The sequence below is a fragment of the Sus scrofa genome, chromosome 2 (assembly GCF_000003025.6).
Source record: "Sus scrofa isolate TJ Tabasco breed Duroc chromosome 2, Sscrofa11.1, whole genome shotgun sequence".
NCBI lineage: Eukaryota > Metazoa > Chordata > Mammalia > Artiodactyla > Suidae > Sus > Sus scrofa.
Window position 1 is genome coordinate 41,631,131 of NC_010444.4, and position 17,801 is coordinate 41,648,931.

Here is a 17,801-nt window from a genome sequence, read left to right on the forward strand (position 1 = left end):
CTGGCCCCCTCGCTCAGGAGCTAGCCTCTCTGCCCAGATTATAGGCCTTGGGTTAGCGAGAGGTTTGAGTCTCCTCTGCCCCCTACCAACCAGAGTATGAGCCTAAGGAAATGCCTCTCCACCCTTGGCGTGGCGATGAAGCTGGTCTCCCTGTGCAGATGAGGCTGAGGCAAACCCTTCTGCTCAGACTGTGGATCTGAAGTTAGCTTTCTACCCACCTGTCATTAGATCTATCAGTTTATGAAGTTCCCTTCATGGCTCACTGGTTAATGAACCTGACAGGATCCATGAGGTTGCAAGTTCGATCCCTGGCCTCTCTGAGTGGGTTAAGGATCTGGCGTTGGTGTGAGCTGTGGTGTAGGTTGCAGACGTGGCCCTGGGAACTTCCATATGCTGCGGGTGTGGCCCTAAAAAAATAATAATAATAATTTTAAAAAGATCTGGTCAATTTGATACTCGCCTCCCCAACTCAGGTTATAGCTCCAAGACCAGTTTTCCCCAATCTGCCTTAGATCTAAAGGTATGAGTCTAAAACTAACCCCTTTGTGCAGTGGGATGTCTGAGGGTCTCCTCACTTAATCAGGCTGTGAGTTTGAGGCTCCCCCCAGTCAACAGAGGATGTGTCTAAGGCTAGACCTCTTCAACTCCAGGATGTATCTAAAGCTGCCCCCTTCAAAACATGGCAAAAAGTAGTCTTCCAGGAGTTCCCTGGTGGCCTAGCAGGTTAAGGATCTGGTGTTGTCACTGCTGTGGCGCAGGTTCAATCCCTGGCTTCCGCGTGCTGTGGGTGAACCAAAAAAAGAGTAGTAGTCTCCCAGCACAAGTAATTCCCATTTCCTAGGTGAGTTGGGTGACTTTCACTCCCTAGCTGTTGGCGATATTATTGTTTTTGCTTCTCTTTAATGCTTCCACGAATCAGAATGCCAAGCTGATTAGATTACAAACCCAGAGAAGTCCTGGAAAATGTGAAGTGCATTAGATCTGGCATTAGGAACAAATTAGCTACAAAATTAAACATAAAATTGAACTTGTGCTTCTGAGGACAAGGCAGCCTGGAGGGAAAAAAAAAAAAAAAAGAGTAAAATTTGGAATGTGCTGGGAGCCTACAAAAAGACCACTTTTGGAGAATCACAAGAGCCTCAGGGTTGGTAGGGGTCAGAGTGCCAGCTAATCCCACATAATGCATAAGCCCCTTCTCTGATTTTGCCTATACCTGCTGTTAGTCAGCCTGACACCCCAAAACTTCCTCCGCCTTATTTCCACCTTCTCTGGGACCAGCTGGAACGGGCTTTTTCTAAGTAGTTGACATATTCAGCAGAAGTGCTTTTTGGTTTTTTCAAAGAAGTGCTTCTGTGCTCCTGACTCAAGTGTGTCTTTTGTCCTGTCCATTTTGCGCCGACCTTGGGTCCCAGGTGTCCGAGACAGAGCGGGAAGACCTTGAGGAATCGGAAAAGATTCAGTATTGGGTGGAAAGGCTCTGTCAGACGCGCCTGGAGCAGATTTCCTCTGCTGATAATGAGATCTCAGAGGTAACAGAGCCCCTTTTTCCACATGGACCCTCTTGCTGCCTTCAGAACCATCCACCTTGGGGAGAGCGGAAGGCAGGATGGCCACTGGCGAGCTTCACTGTCCAGGGCTGCCTACCAGCCCACTCCCCATTCCTCCCTGGAGAAGGGGGATGTATCTGCATTTCTGGGCTTCTCTCCAGAGTGACCAGTAAGTCCCAGTTCATCTGGGATGATCCCATAACTCTTGCCTTAGCATAATTCCTAAGAGTGCCCTTTTAGCCATCAAGGGTGTTCCAGGTTAGATGCTAAATTATATGGTCATCTTCTTATCACCTACATAACTCGGGATTCTTCTGCATTTGGACACTCCCTACTGACCACTGGGTATGGAATTAGCTAGGCATCCAGGTGGCAGAGAAGTGACACCCCCATGGTTCTCTTTTGAGGATGGTTCTCCAGCAGCAAGAGAAACAGAAGAGCATTATATGTGTTGTATTGTCAAGTAGGGTGCCAGGCAGATGATTACAGAACTTCCTTGCAACCCCCGCCCCAGATGACCACAGGGCCTCCGCCTCCCCCACCTTCTGTGTCCCCCTTGGCGCCACCCCTGAGACGCTTTGCAGGTGGGCTGCACCTTCACACCACTGACCTGGATGACATCCCCTTGGACATGTTCTACTATCCCCCCAAGACTGCCTCCGCCTTGCCTGTGATGCCCCACCCTCCACCCTCCAACCCACCCTGCAAGGTCCCCGCACCCCCTGTCCTTCCGTCATCCGGCCTCATGAGTGCCTCCTCTTCGCCCTGGGTGCAGCGCACTCCACCCCCCATTCCCATCCCTCCCCCACCATCCATTCCCACCCAAGACCTCACTCCTACCCGCCCACTGCCCTCGGCGCTGGAAGAGGCTCTGGGCAACCACACCTTCCGCGCTGGGGACCTAGGCAATCCAGCAGAGAACTGGGAGGCAAAGAACCACGGTGGGAAGCCTGCCAACTCTCCGGTCCCTGAACGGAACTTCCCACCCACCCCCAAGGTACTACCTCTTTTCTGCATGCTATGCTGGGGAACCGCAAGAGGAGGCAGGGCTCCTGTTTCCCATGTCCTCCTCTGCTCCTGTGAGTGAGGGCAGGGAGAGATATCACCCAAGCCCACCTTCCAGGAACAAGCTCCCCAGCCTGCATGTCGTGGAGGTCCTGCATGTATATGTTTTCTGCTGACTTTGAAGTGCTGTAGTTTATGGTGAATTGCCCGTGATTCTTGAGTAGCAGTATCAATGTTGATTGCTCTCTCTTTGCACCTCTTGCCTAGTATGGGCTGGTAACATTCAATGTGATATTTATAGGGCTCCGTTAATGAATACCCAGCACTCTTTATATATGACAGTCAGTCATTTCTTGATATAGCTCAGAAAGCCTTGAATGGGGGGAATGAATCCTCATGTTAACAGGGGAAAATGGAGATGGGAAGCAGGGGGGCAATATTGGGCTCCATAAATGAGGTGATAACACCGTCCAAGGCAGAATTAGAACATTACTGTGCCATTTTTCTATGGCACTAGGCAACTACATTAGCTTGAAGTATAATACCCCAAAATTTCTGGCCAACTTCCAGCTACAGAAAGAAAAAAAAAAATGAAGATGGATGGTTCCTAGAAAGCTTCAAATTCACTACTAAAAGACTTAGGGGTTTTTCTCTTGGATGTCAGCAGGCCAAACAGTGATCTTTCTCAAAAAGACATTTCTCATTCGTTGTTCTTAATCCAAAGACTAAAAGGCAATCCCCAAGGAAGACACTGAGCTTTAATCCTTTGGAGGGAAAAACAAAATATTTCTCTGCCCCAGTAGCCATGAGGCCAAGACTTTGGTCCAAACTAAAGCAGCTCATGTTGTCTAAGAGTAGGGGTCTGGGGAGAGGGCAGTCAGTAGTACCAGATCAGCTCTTTTTCTTAAACTTTCCTGCATGGATTTGAGTTCCTGCATGAAGTGCAGAATAAACATCTCAGAGCATTCAGGAGAGCCTGGGGGAAGGAAGGCAGGAGGGAAGGAAGTGCCAGATGCTGGCGAGGCTGCAGCTTCCAGCAGGAGACTCTCAGAGGGCCTCTCGCTGAAGTCCTGAGCCCTGATCTCTGACTGAGCAAAGCCCGTCTGCTCCAGGGAGGCGTCTCCACCCCCACCCCCTGCCCAGCCTGAGCAGGTTTGCAGGGGGCTGAGTTAGCCTGGCATAGAGGTCCATATCCTTCTTGTGAGTGGCCCCCACCAAGAGGGAGAGCAGCTTTTCTCAACAAATTCAATTCAGTAATTGATTGAGCACCTTGCTTGTGCTTCTCTGCACAGGCAGAGGGGAGCAGTGCTGAAGAGGACACAGAGGCGGTTGGCCACTTGGGCTCTCCAGGACTTAGCCATCTGAAGTACTAGTGGCCAACCAGGCAGGATTCAGCCATAAAAAGGGCTTGTCTAGATGCTGTGGAAGGGCGTCATTTTAATGGGAGGGTGAAGGCGCCTCTGTAGAGCCGAGCCTCGAGGGATGGTGATACCTGGAGGATAGCAGAGAGGTATCACAGGTGCAGGGGACATACAGATAACCAGAAGGAACTGCCTGGGTTTGACTCTTGGCTCAGTCACTGATTGGATGACTTTGGGCATGCGTTACTTCATCTTTCTGAGCCTGGGTATCCTTATCCATAAAAACGGGAATACTAATGGCACCTGCTTATTATGAAGATCAAATGCGTTAATACATGAACTCAGGGAGTTCCCATTGTGGCGCAACAGAACAAATCCAACTAGTATCCATGAGGATGTGGGTTTGATCCCTGGCCTTGCCCATTGGATCAGGGATCTGGCATTGCCGTGAGCTGTGGCATACATCACCGTAACCTGCGTTGCTGTGGCTGTGGTGTAGGCGGGCAGCTGCAGCTCCGATTTGATCCCTAGCCTGAGAACTATATGCCACAGGTGCAGCCCTAAAAAGCAAAAAACAACAAAAAAACCAACATGAACTCATTCTAAGTTAATACTTGAATGGCAGGCACATACGATTGCTCAGTAGACATTAGCTATGATCCCGGACAGATCAGTGTACAAGAAAATTTGGGTGAAGCTGAAAACATGAAGTCAGAGGTAAACTGCGACCTTTTGAGTGAGGGTCGAGATTCAAAAAAAGGAGCCAATTTTCTGGGCTTCCTCCAGGCATCACCAAGTTTCCGCTTAATTCCCAATTAGAGCAGAGAGAAGGTTAACAGCTTCCCCCACAGGAGGAGCCTCTGAAGAACCGGACCCTAAATGTCTTAAGCAGCATCAAAGCCAGGGTTGTCTCTGATGCAAAGGCCAAGGGTCAGCTGCTTTGGTTCACTTCATCCCACCTGCATCAGCATTTTGGCCCTTGCACAACCTCCCGCTCTCTGCATGCTCCTGGCCATTGATCATTGCATGGCTGGAGGAAGCGTGGGTGATCCCACATCTGCACTGTCTGCCCTGCCACCAGCAGGTCTCAGGCGGTGGAAGCAAACACCTACCTACGTCAGTTCGGCATCTGTGCCTGCCACACTGGCACCTGCCCGGGGAAGCATTCCAGGGCCATTCCTATTCCCAGGCACTGCCCCATGCACCCACCATAGTGCTGAGTCATCCATTTGTTCATGCAACATGTTCAGTGAGCACCTACTGTATGCCAGACACTGTGCTGGGCACCGGAGAACCACCACAAAAGTCCGGGGCTGAGTCTGCTGGGTGGACAGACAAGTAAGCAGGAAGCTATCCTGCTGCTGTGGGGATGAGGGAAATGCAGGTGCTATGATGAGGGGAGGGCGGGGAGAGGAAAAGATCCAGGAGTGCTTCCTAAAGGCGGTCATTCCCAAGCTCACCCCTGGGCAGGAAAAGCAGGAGGGAAGAGCGTGTGCATGAGCCTCTAGGCAAGAAAGCCTGGCATTTCGGAGCCTCAAGTCATGCAGGGGGAGAAAGGTGAAAAGGAGAGAGGGCAGAGGCCACCAAGGGAGGCAGAGAGGCTCATGGGGTCAAACCAAGGAGCTCAGTCGTTGGTGGAGACCCATGCAGGGCTCAGGGCAGGGTCGTGATCTGATTCTTCTTGCCCAAGATGATCAAGTGGGTTAGACCAAAGCAGGCATGTTGCATCAGCTCTCCTGGATGCTGCTCTTACTGGTCCCCTCCCAAACCCCCGCCTCCAGAGACTCTGCCCACCCACCAGGAATAGCAGGTGCTGCGTATGCAGTCCAGAAACGGCAGCTGCCTCCTTAGGGACAGAGGAGGCTGGACGAAACCCATGGCCCCTGAGAAAGAGCCTTGCAAGTGTATCCTCTGAGAGACAGTGCCTGCTGGCACCCCCGTTAACAGGCTCTGACTCAAGTCCCTGATTCCTCAGAGCCACCCAGTAGTTTCCGTGGCCTTGGGACACCTTGCAGCCAATGGACTTCTGTGTCTCTGCTAAAGCTCACTCCCCTGGGATATGTGGCAGGGTGAAGAGACCAGGCTGGCTCAGCTTGAGCATGGTGTGAACTTGCCTGTGTGTCAAAGTGCCACAGTTGGCCTGGGCCACCCCCACCATGACTTCACATGGGTCTCTCTTTAAACTAACCCCTGTAGACATTTTGCCCAAGCCCACAGCCTCCACGAGGTCCAGGCGTGTCCACCATCTCCAAACCTGTCATGGTCCACCAGGAGCCCAACTTCATCTACAGGCCAGCTGTGAAATCCGAGGTCCTGGTAAGCCCTGCGGGTCCCCTCCGAGGCATCTCTGGAGGAGCAGGCAAGGGCTGTCTCCCCTGGCTTCTGCTGCCTCTAGGGAAAGCGTGAGATGGGATACCAACTCACATAAGATGCCAGCTTGTAACCTCATTAAGGGGCGAATCCACGTGAGTGTAAATGGGTATTGACACAACCAGCAAAATTCCTGCTCCTTGCTTCACCTAACAGCCCAGTGTGCCATCTAAAATAATATGAACAGGGGGTTCCCATCGTGGCTCCGTGGTTAACAAACCTGACTAGCATCCATGAGGACGCAGGTTTGATCCCTGGCCTTGCTCAGTGGGTTAAGGATCCGGCATTGCCGTGAGCTGTGGTGAAGGTCGAAGAAGTGGCTCAGATCCTGCGTGGCTGTGGCTCTGGCGTAGGCCGGCAGCTAGAGCTCTGATTAGACCCCTGGCCTGGGAACTGCCATATGCTGTGGGTGCGGCCCTAAAAAGACAAAAAGACAATAATAATAATAATAATAATAATCTGAACAGCTCAGATTATTACAAGCCTACCACGAGTCAGGCTCTGCATGGCTTCATTTAATCCTCACAACAATCCAGTGAAAGGGCTCCTGTCATTATTCCCATTTAGCACCTGAGGAAACAGACAGTGAGGTTAAGCAGGTTGCCCAAGGCAGAGCCAGGACTGTCTGTTTACTCCAGAGTCTTTCAGACTCTTACCTACCCGCCATTTTGCCAGAACCTACAGGGATTCCAGCTGCGCCAGCCTCTGCCCCTAATGGGCCAAAGCGGGTTTTATGTCTCACTTCTCGATGGGGCTGGGAGTGTGTGGTGTGGTCTTGGGGGAGGGTCTGCCCACTGCTGGTCACCTACACTGAGCGAGCTGGGGACTCAGATGCATCCCCCTCCAGGGGTGCTGGCCACTCACTGGCCTCCCACCCCAGTGGGAAGGGTTATGCCAGAGTTTATATTCCCCTTTCAAGGAAACCCTATCCAAATGTCAGGACAGGACAGCTCAGATACTTATTTTGAGCTTTAGCTGTCCTGTCAGCTCCCCAAAGAGCAAACTTCATGCTCCTGTGACAGCTGCTGACATATCCGCATTGTGTCTTCAGGCTGATGGCAAGGGGTGGTGTCGACTTAACTAGGACTGGGTAGCATCTGGGGGGCCCCTGATGTAAATCAGACTGTGTCTGTCTGGGGAGGGATGTTGGCTTGACAGCCCCAGGCTGGCAGGCTCGGGGTCTGACACCAGGGGGCAGCCTAGAACTACTGGTAATGTCCAGTGTGGAATTATTTTCTTTTTCTGGCAGCCACAGGAGATGTTGAAGAGGATGGTGGTTTATCAGACAGCATTCCGACAAGTAAAATGATACCCGCCGTGCGTCTGTGGTCCTCCCCGCCACCTCCTCCCTCTCCCACTCTGACCTCTCTCTGGGAGTGCCTGTCCGCTCGGAGGTGGCCCCATGCGCCCTCCTTAGGGAGCCTCTCTTCAGAACTGCATGCCCCGTTGCCTGTGGTCAGGGAGTGGGAAGGGTCTCATGTCAGGCGGGGACCCTGGGCTAGGAAGATGCCATGCCCAAGCTGAGAAAGCAGCAGGGTCCCTGGGGGCTTGCTTCTCTTGCTGCTGGTTGTTCATAGAGGAGCAGGCAGGGGGAACCCTCAGGGCACAGAGGCCAAGACGGGTACTTGCTCCAGCCTGGGAGAGAGTCAGACAGAGCACTGGGGATAGAAAAGCTGGGCTTCGTCTGCAGAGCCTGAACCTGGCCGCAGGTGGCCGCTTGGAGCACCTGAGACAGGGCCTAAAAGACCCAAGCCTGTGGTCAATGAGACCTTCAGCAAGGCCAACACTGCCTGCCCAGACCACCTAGACATCAGTGGGTGCTCCTGCCAGCCACAGCCGCCCACTCCTTTGGAACAGTGCAGGGTTCAAGGTCCTGAGATTTTCAAAGGCTTTCTGTAGCTTCCTGCTTCTCCAGGCGGGGGCGCTCTGTCTGAGCTACCAACCTCCTCCCTGCATCACCCAGGCGAACCACACCTGCCCCTCACTCTCTCCCCAACCTCTCACCTATTCATCATCCTCTGCCCTCAGGGGCCTCTGCTCTGTCATCCTAACACCCTCCTTTTGCTTCCAGGATTTCCGGAAATACGAGGAAGGCTTTGACCCCTGCTCCATGGTGAGAGATAGCTTGCCTCCCCAGGAGTAGCCCCAGGAGTGGGGGGTGGGGGATACAATGTACAGTGTTTGGTGGTGGTGTGTTCTGGGCTCCGGGGGTCCTGAGGAGGTAGCAGGGCTTGTGAAGAGCCCCTAGGAGGCCCCAACTGCTCTTTCCTGTGAAGGCTGCTTTCTAACAGCTTCCACTGTGAACTCTGTGGGCCATGTGTGGGCACACGTGCGCGTGCGTGTGTGTGTGTGGTTTATAACTACAGTTAAACACTTGCTGAGCGCTAACCAGGAACTGTGCTGTGTGTTTACAAGGTAGGCTCTCACCCAGTCCTCACAATAGTCCCAGGGAAAAAGGACCTGGGATTCGTGTGGCCGTATCTTTGTGTGTGTGTGTGTGTGTGTGTGTGTGTGTCCGAGGGGCCCCCAGTTGAAGACTGATGGGGGTGGGGCTGGGCAGGGTCCCCTTGTCCACATATTCTGTGGGGCCTGATGTCCTACAGGTGCCTGGCGTTCCCATCCCCCATGCCCCACCTCCATCCTTGAGACAGATTCAAAGCTCCCATCGTCTTTCTCTCTAGTTCACCCCAGAGCAGATCGTAGGGAAGGATGTCCGGCTGCTGCGCATTAAGAAGGTACCTGGGTGCATGGAAGTTGGGTGGGGACCACCCTTTTCTGTGCCCCCAGCCATCTCGGTCCCCTGCTTCTCCCACTCTCAAGGTGGTTCCTGGAGGACCTCTCAGACCCCCACTCTCCTCTGTCCCCCTGGGGGTGTCCCCTCCTGTGGTGGGACCACACATTACACTGGGTATCCATGCCCCACTTTCTCCCTGACAGCACTGCCGTTGCCCCCATGGCTTCTTCCACCTTCTCTGTGGCCTTGACAAGAGGCTTCTGGGTGCCTAGGTGCCCACGGTCTGTTCTCCGCTTGGGTTCAAAGGCCTGTTTTTCTCTTACCAGGAGGGACCCTTAGACCTGGCCCTGGAAGGCGGTGTGGACTCCCCAATCGGGAAGGTGGTCGTCTCAGCTGTTTACGAGGGTGGAGCTGCTGAGCGGCACGGTGAGTGGAGACCAGCCACAGCCTGGTTTGGGAATGGTGTGATGGTTATATAGGGTCCTCCAGAAAAGCGCTGCTGGGAGTGGCCTGACACTTCTGAAGAATCCTCTCCCAGGAGATCCAGTCATGGCTCAGTGGAAACAAATCTGACTAGTATCTGTGAGGATGCGGGTTCAAGCCCTGACCTTGCTCGGTGGGTTAAGGATCTGGCATTGCCATGAGTGGTATAGGTCACAGACGTGGCTCAGATCTGGCGTGGCTGAGGCGTAGGCCAATGGCTACAGCTCTGATTCAGCCCTTAGCCTGGGAACCTCCATATGCCGCGGGTGCAGCCCTAAAAAGACAAAAACGAAAGAATGCTCTCCCACCTCCAGATCTGCCCACCTATCCATCTAGTTCCGCACATTGCCCGCAGACATATGATGGTGCCAGGACCTGCAGACACACAGCCAACCAGTCACCACTCTGTGCTCCAGGGGCTCCCCGCCTAGTGGTGAAAACATCTTCAGCAGCACCAGATACTGACAATAAGGGTCTGGACTGCTGCGGGCTAGCAATGATTTATTCTTCCAAGACTAGGTGGTTTTTTCAGTGCTCCCCAGTGGAGGAATAGGGGCCCTTGAAGGGGGAGCCCCAGCCCCCTCACCTTTGCAGGCCAGAGCGGGAATCCCGGGATCAGATCCCTTCTCGGCAGTCAGAGACTAGAGCCTGTCCCACAAGCGCTAGGTGACAGAATGGAGGAAGGGTGCCGGCCCGTGGCAGGAGGTGGAGTGATGAGAAAGCCACCTGGTCACACTGGCAGCAGGCTTCTGTGGCTCACTAGGGTGAGTCTGGCTTTGCCACCTTTGGTGACCTTGGTGACCTTGGAGACACTCTGAGCCTTCATTTCAGCTATAGGAAAGGAGGCCTGCCAGGCTAGGCAGCTGCCATAGCCCACTGCTACTTGCCAGGCCTGCACACTCCTTCTCTGTCCTCATTTCTTGTGCCAATTGCAGGAGGCTTGATGCTTGGCTCCACCTGTCTGCCATGTCTAACAGGGAAAGGGGACCAGGATGGGTGGGTGACTTCCTGGGCCCTCCTTACCTTACAAAGCCCCAGCCCAACCACAGCCTTATTGACCCCAAGCCTCCATCTTTGGTTTGTACAAGATGAAAATGTGGGAGTTAAGAACCTGACATAGTGTCTGTGAGGATGCAAGTTCGATCCCTGGCCTCACTCAGTGGGTTAAGGATCCTGTGTTGCTGTGAGCTGTCGTGTAGGTGGCAGATATGGCTTGGATCTGGCGTTACTGTGGCTGTGGTGTAAGCCGGCAGTTACAGCTCTGATTCAACCCCTAGCCTGGGAACCTCCATATGTCGTGGGTGCAGCCCTAAAAAGACAAAACCAAACCAAAACAAACAAACAAAAAAACCAACTTATGAAAAATGCTGTGAAGAAAAAGACCAGGATACTACAAAAAATAAGAAAGATCTACTTGAGACTGAGTGGGGATCAGAGAAGACCTCTCTGAGGAGGAGGCATTTCAGCTCAGTACTGGAAGAACAGAAGAAAGAGAGAGGGGGGAAATGTTCCAGGTGGAACAGCATGTGAAAGCTCTGAGGCAGGAAAGAGCTCTATCTGCTTAGGGACATAAAGCTGATCGGCACAGCTGGAGCACAGAGAGGGGCGGCTCACAGAACTAGCTCGTGTTTCTGGTAACCTCACTGAAAATGCACACCTGCCTCCCTGTGCACTCAGAGGCCCGTATGAAAGCTAGGGTGGCAATCATTCATCACTAGTGTCCCGAATCTGCTGAGCAGGGGCAAGGGTGTGCGGATGGGGTGGAAAGGAAGCGCCCTTTGAGTAACCTAGTGGGTTGTTTGCCCTCGTGCTTTCTGAGCTCATGTGAGCTTTCAGAATCCAAGAGCCAGGCCCCTGCTGTGCCCCTACAGTGACGCCCCCTTTTCCACATACAGCCCAGTGGGTCAACCAGCCTTCCCTTCCTGCAGGTGGCATTGTGAAAGGGGATGAGGTCATGGCCATCAATGGCAAGATCATAACAGACTACACCCTGGCTGAGGCTGAGGCCGCCCTGCAGAAGGCCTGGAATCAGGGGGTAAGAACAAACCCGCTCCCTTCCCCCCTCCCTTGCCTGCCTGCCTCAGACCTTGGCTTCTGCATCTGGGCCTTACCATCAGGGGGCCCCATCCCAGTGTGGATATCCAAAGACCAGGCAACCCTGGGATGACATTTATATACCCCATCCAACAATGGTCTTTTGTTATTATTATTATTAATATTAAAGTATAGTTGATTTACAGTCTAAATTTGTGCTATTTTCTGCTGTACTACAAATGGATCCAGTTTTATATATATATATATATATATATATACATACACACACATATTCTTTTTCTCCAGCCAATGGTCTTAATCTGACAAGAATAGGATTCAGAAAAATACAAGTCAGTTTCTGACCCTGAGTCCAAAAAGCAAGTGGCCCAAATCGACTCCAGAAGACCACACGTGGCAACCCACCCCAGAAAAAGATTTAAGGTCTTCTCTGAGCACACACCAAACAGGAATCAAGGGAGTGCTTGGATAGAGAACAGACTTGTGGTTACCAAGGGGGAGGGGGAGGGAGTGGGATGGACTGGGAGTTTGGGGTTAGTAGATGCAAACTATCACATTTAGAGTGGATAGCAATGAGGTCCTGCTTTAAAGCACAGGGAACTATATCTAGTCTTTTGGGATAGAACATGATGGAAAATAATATAAGAACAGGAATGTATATATATGTATGACTGGGTCATTTTGGTGTACAGCAGAAATTGGCACAACATTGTAAATCAACTATATTTTAATTTAAAAAAATAGTTAAAAAAAAAAGAGAGAGTACTTGGGGCTACTAGAAAGTATTAACAGAAGTAGAGCACCCAGAATGGAGAAGGGCTGGTGATAGTCTGCTCTGTGCCCATTAGACATCTACCTGAGTCAGAGCCATCACATAAGATCTCCCAGGCTGTGTGCTGCACAATCCGAGGGGGTGCCATCCTACAGTCTACAGTGTGAACGGTGCCTGCTCATGTTGTGCAGTGCACAACCTGTGCAACTATATGCAGGCAGCTGAGCCTGAGGTATTAAGTTCAGTGCCGAGTATGCTGACCAGATGGGCCTGGGACCCACATGAAGGGATATGGAGAAGAGAAGACTTACGGGTAACATGATGACTGTCTTTGATTATTTGAAGTGCTGCATTAGGGTAGAGGGAACAGAATTGTTTTCTGTGGTCTTAAGGGCAGAACTGGATTGAATGGAGGGAGGTCCTGGGTTCAGTTCAATATTAGGAGCTATCACATGGCAGAGGTGCCTAGTGGTATTTCACAAAAGCTTTATTGGACACAACCAAGCCAAGGACAGACAGTGATGAGCAGGCTAAGAATGGCAGTGATGCCATTGAGAGGATTCAAATGTTAAGAGCAAAAATCTAGGCCTGAACTTCCCCAATTGGCTATGCATCGGAATGACCTAAGGAGTTTGTTAAAAATACTGTTTCCCAGGACCTAACCCCAGATTTCTGGGGCCAAGTCCATGAATCTAGAATTTTAAGAAATTCCCCAAGTGATTCTGAGGTTGATGCCTGTCTTTGGTTCACATCAGCATTTGGGAACTTGGTGTCATTCAAGGACCTGGCTCCCTTGGCCTCTATGGTTCTGAAGCCTCTGAGATTGGAAGCCTCCCCAGCCTGGTCCTCCCACCAGGAGGACCTCCAGCCCCACCTCGCCCACCTCCCTGTGGGAAGAAGGCCCCAGCTGGCTGATTCTGGGCCACAGTGCCCTGGCCTGGAGATGGAGTGTCAGGGGCGGACACGCCATTGTCCCTCAAGCATGCCCCAGAGTCACATGCCCTCTCCCCACAGGACTGGATTGACCTTGTTATTGCCGTCTGTCCCCCCAAGGAGTATGACGATGAGCTGTAAGTGTCTGGGGACACCTGACCTAGTACCTCCTCTTCCTCCTCCTCCTCCTCTCTGGAATCTTGGCCACCTTCTCCCAGCCCAGCCCCAGTCCTCATCCAGCCTAAAGGAATGGCCCCATCACACAGCTTCTAGTACTAATTGATCCTAAAAATCTCCCAGGCTAGAGAAGCCTAGAACTAAGTCACTGTCCTCAAGCATCGTCGGAGCTGCCTCCAAGTCTGTCTTGTCCAGATTTTTCTTGCCATGTGGAAAACTGAAGCCCAGAGAGGTTCCAGGTCTCAGACCCAAGTAAAACAGTGAAGCTGGGACAAAACATCAGGATTTCTGATTCCCCACTCAGAACTTCACCCTGTTCTGTCAGCTTCAAGCCTTGTGTGCTTTTCTCCCTGGAAGGTCTTCCTGCCCTTAACTGCACTCCCTTGTTCTGCACCTCCAGGCACCCCTTAGGCTCTGGCCCCACCCTTCAGCTTCTCCAGGGAGCCCCGCCCTGCCTCCCTCTTTCTCTGCGATGATGCCCTGTACCTCCGTCTCTCTCTGTCTGTTTCATTCCTGTCTCTGTATCCGTGTGGATCTATCTCTTTCTCTGTCTCTCCTTCTGCTCCCTCCTTCTCCCCCTTCCTTCTTGTCAATCTCTCTCCCCTACATCCCGCTCCCCTGCATCCGTCTTCCCTTCATCCCGCTCCCCTTTCTCTCGTCCCTCTTTTTCTTGCTTCTCTCTACCTCTGGCTCTGAGTCCCTGCGTCTCCATTGTTGCCTCTCTGCATCTGTCTTCTCTCTGTCTCTCTCTGTCTCTGTCTCTGCCTCTGCCTCTGCGTGTGCCTCTCTCACTGGCCTCCATCCTTGCTTCATCGCATCACCTCGCCACCGCTGTGTTTGCCTCTCATGGCTGCACCTGGTTTCCGTGCACATCTTAGCAAAGTCAAGGGCTTATAGCAACTAATTCTGGCACCCAGGGCCTAGACAGGACCCGAGACCTAGTGAAGGGAGAAATCTGGTGGTGCTCTGCCTGGAATAACCAAACCCTGTTTTGTGTTTCCTGCTCTGCTCTGCGTATGTAGCTCTTCTCTCCCCTCCTCTGCAGCTGAGAGCCCCCAGCCGGTCCGAAAGCTCCTTGAATACCATGCTCCCGTGCTTAGACACGGGTTCCTCCTGCAGCTGGAGCCTGGCAGCCCCCACGGTGAATAGGCAGGCGGGCTGCAGGGCCACGTCTGTCCACACTGCATGCAGTGGCCATTTGCTGCCCATGCTGTCGGCAGGTTCTTTGGACTGGTCTCTGGAGGGGGTCCCTGAAGGGCCACCAAGCCTGCTGTTGGCCGCGCTGGAATTTGGCCAGACTCAAAGGCCCTCCCGCTCAGGGAAGCCAAGCAGAGCCCAGTTCGTAGCAATGCTGGGGGCCTGGGCGTCCTGACTCATCAGAACCCTGGGGATCTGCCGTGGGTCCCAGGATGGGACAGGGAGCACCATTCGCTGCTGGGCACAGGCAGTGCCTCCAATCAGGCACGATGGGCTGGAAGAGCCCAGAGGCAGCACGGCCTGGATTTCCCCTTCCCTGAGAGTGCCACCTTCTGGGAGCTCCACCAGGCCCCAAGCTTGGCTGGGGCCAGGGCAATTAAGAGGCAATTAAAGCTGGTCCAAAGAACCCAGATTGGCCTTTCAGAGTTGTCCATGTCCTGTTGAGACCTGTCATGGCCTAAACCCTGCTCAGACCAGACTGTCCTCTGTGCCTTCTCTCCCACTTGATTCCAGACTCTATCTGTGGGACACTGGGAAGCCCAACTTTGAGATGTGTTTGCCCACTTGTGACAGGGCTGCTCCCATGGACGGAGCTGGCAAATGGCTGTGAAACTGATGGAAAGCCCACAGCTGGCAGCATCTGGGGCAGACCCGAGTCTGGACTTGTCCACTTTTCTGTCAGCAGTTTCTCAAAACATTAGGGCCTCATGCACCCAAGACAGTTGGCCTACTATGCCATGGCTTCTGGGATGGCCTCGGTGGCCCTATGTTTTCCGTCACCTGTTATCTGCTCTTTGCAAGGGACCTCAACTCCTCTGCTTCTGGTCCCCTCCTACCTCATCCAAGATGCCCCTTCTTCTCCCTCCCTGGCCCCCTGTGTGCCGTGGCTATGACTGGGGGGTGGCTGCTTGGGGCCTGCACTAAGAGGGGTGGCTAGAGGTCAGCAGGGCCTTACACTGCCAGGGGACAGGGGGAGCTCCCTTTTGTTAGCCTTACCCACAAGGCCTGCACTGCCTGGTTTGTTCCTCTTCCTACAGGACTTTCTTCTGAAATCCAGAGGAGAAACCAATTCACCCCTAAAAGCCAGAGAACTCTGGACCCAGCCTCCTGAACACCATGCCTAGAAGCAGCCGTGAGAGACAGCAGCCTACAGGCACCCCCAGGAACCCCAAAGCTGGCACTCAAGGATGGCAAACTCCCTTGCCCTAAAGCAGGACTGCATAAGGAGCATCTCAGGCCACTCCTCTGAAGGCCAACTTGGAAGGAGCCAGCCGTTCTGAATGGGCTCCTGCAATCCAGACTCTGCTGTCCTTCCTCTGACTCTGTGACTTCAGCCTTGAGGGACTCCTCCCTTGAATTCTAATAGGATCTGACTCCTAGGTCTCTCTCTCTCCATCCCTCTCCTCTCTCTTCTCTCACTGCTGCTAAGATTGATGCCACAAACCTTACTCCAAACTCATTAATATAATAAAGACTTCTTTCCCAGCTGATGTACGTGAGTGTGGATTTGGGCAGCAGCATCAAGGCTGTCAAATTAAAAATCGTGAGATTTTGACCCCTAGTCAAGAGTGAGACACAGATCCTAGTGCTGGGATCTGGGACTGACACAGAGGCCATGATCAAATGACCAGGCCCTGGCTTGGAGCAGAGGGCTGGGGCGGCAGCAGACAGACTGGACTGGGCTTTTCAGCAGAAGGATGACAGAAAGTAAAGCCCATGTGGCAGGGACTGTGCCAGCTCCAGAAAATGCAATGACCAAAAGCCCCAGAAGGTCACCTCAGGGTGTATGGTGAGAGTTCCTGCCGTGGTGCAATGGGATCAGCGCTGGCTCTAGAGCCACCAGGTCACAGCTTTGATTCCCAGCCAGCACAGCAGGTTAAGGATCGGGCATTGCCATGGTGTAAGTTGCAACTGTGGCCTGGATCTGATCCCTGGCCTGGGAACTTCCACATGCTGCAGAGCAGCCGAAAAAGATTTTTTAAAAGGGTGGAGGGTGTTGTGATATGGCCCAGTTCCTCTCACAGACAACATGGTCCCAGCCGCCTCTCTTGAGGTTTCCAAGACAGGCTGTAAGCGAGGACGGGGCAGAGTCCAATCCGTCCATGAAATTACATCCAGCAGGACCTCACGGAAGGAGGCGAGGGCTTGAGTCAAGGAGTGTAACTCCAAGGGGCTGATGGGGCTGGGTCGAGGCCCTGCTGGTTACAGGGCTCAGGGATGCTCTCAGGCTGGCTCTAAGGCCGAGAGTTGGCTCCATCAGGATAGGCTGTCATGGGGACCCACGGTGAGGAGAGGGCGGTCCCCACCTCCTGAGAAGTGGAAGTGGAAAGTGGTTCTGATTTAAGGTCTCTCCATTTAGGCTTCCTGCCTCCCCCACCAGCTTCCTCAGCATCCTCAGAGCTCAGCTTGAACATGGCCACACAATCCTCCACCTAACTCCAGGTGACCTTTCAGCCAGAGCTCCACCACCATTTCCCAATTCCAAATTCCAAAGGCAGTTTCTGATAGGGTCAGCTCCCAAGTCCACGGCCCTGGGATCCGGGGCCAATCCCAGGTCTGGTGAGCTATGGCCGGGGGATGGGGTCACATCCCACTCAACATGGCCGTTGAGGAAACAGGGATGGAGAGCAATGTGTCATAATCAGTGAGAAGGGCAGAGAGAGAAAGAGAAGGAGAAATTGCTGGACTTCCTGATCTCAGTAGAGACAAAGCCACGGTGACCTCCTAATAGCTGGTTAGGGTTAGGTTAGGGTTAGGGTTAGTAGAGGCAAAGCCACAGTGACCTCCTAATAGCTGGCTCCCAGGGAGAGCAGCCGTGCTGAGGAATTCTGTTTTCTTGTCTGGCTCCTAACCTAGCTCTGGAGACAATTCCAAAATGAAGGTCAAAGGAGGGGGCTCACATTAGCTGACACATACTGTGTGCCAGCCCTGGGCTGGACCCTGGTATCTGCCACCTTCCACTGCAATGACTGGGATTGGTGCATGGCCCCCACCTCACCCCAAGGAGCCTAGCGATAACAGCCAGCTCTTAGATAGCATCGGCTAAGTGCCAGGCACTGTTCCACGCTAAGCCCATCCACTTCCCTCAACAGCTCTGCAATGTCGTACTGCTGTCTTCACCAACTCCATTTTATTAAGGGAAGATTGAGGTACAAATAGGTGAAGGGACA

The 17,801-nt window shown here is 52.9% G+C and overlaps 1 protein-coding gene across 1 annotated transcript in view; it reads left to right on the top strand.

Moving 5' to 3' along the window:
• The window catches only part of USH1C (USH1 protein network component harmonin), a 52,985-nt gene extending 37,338 nt beyond the window's left edge, over positions 1-15,647 (top strand). The window contains 11 exon segments of the mRNA XM_021083274.1: positions 1,413-1,529; positions 2,062-2,544; positions 6,110-6,229; positions 7,533-7,583; positions 8,355-8,396; positions 8,965-9,018; positions 9,344-9,443; positions 11,429-11,535; positions 12,010-12,012; positions 13,339-13,394; positions 14,457-15,647. Coding sequence (XP_020938933.1) covers positions 1,413-1,529; positions 2,062-2,544; positions 6,110-6,229; positions 7,533-7,583; positions 8,355-8,396; positions 8,965-9,018; positions 9,344-9,443; positions 11,429-11,535; positions 12,010-12,012; positions 13,339-13,394; positions 14,457-14,583 — 1,260 coding nt within the window. The 3' untranslated portion in view covers positions 14,584-15,647.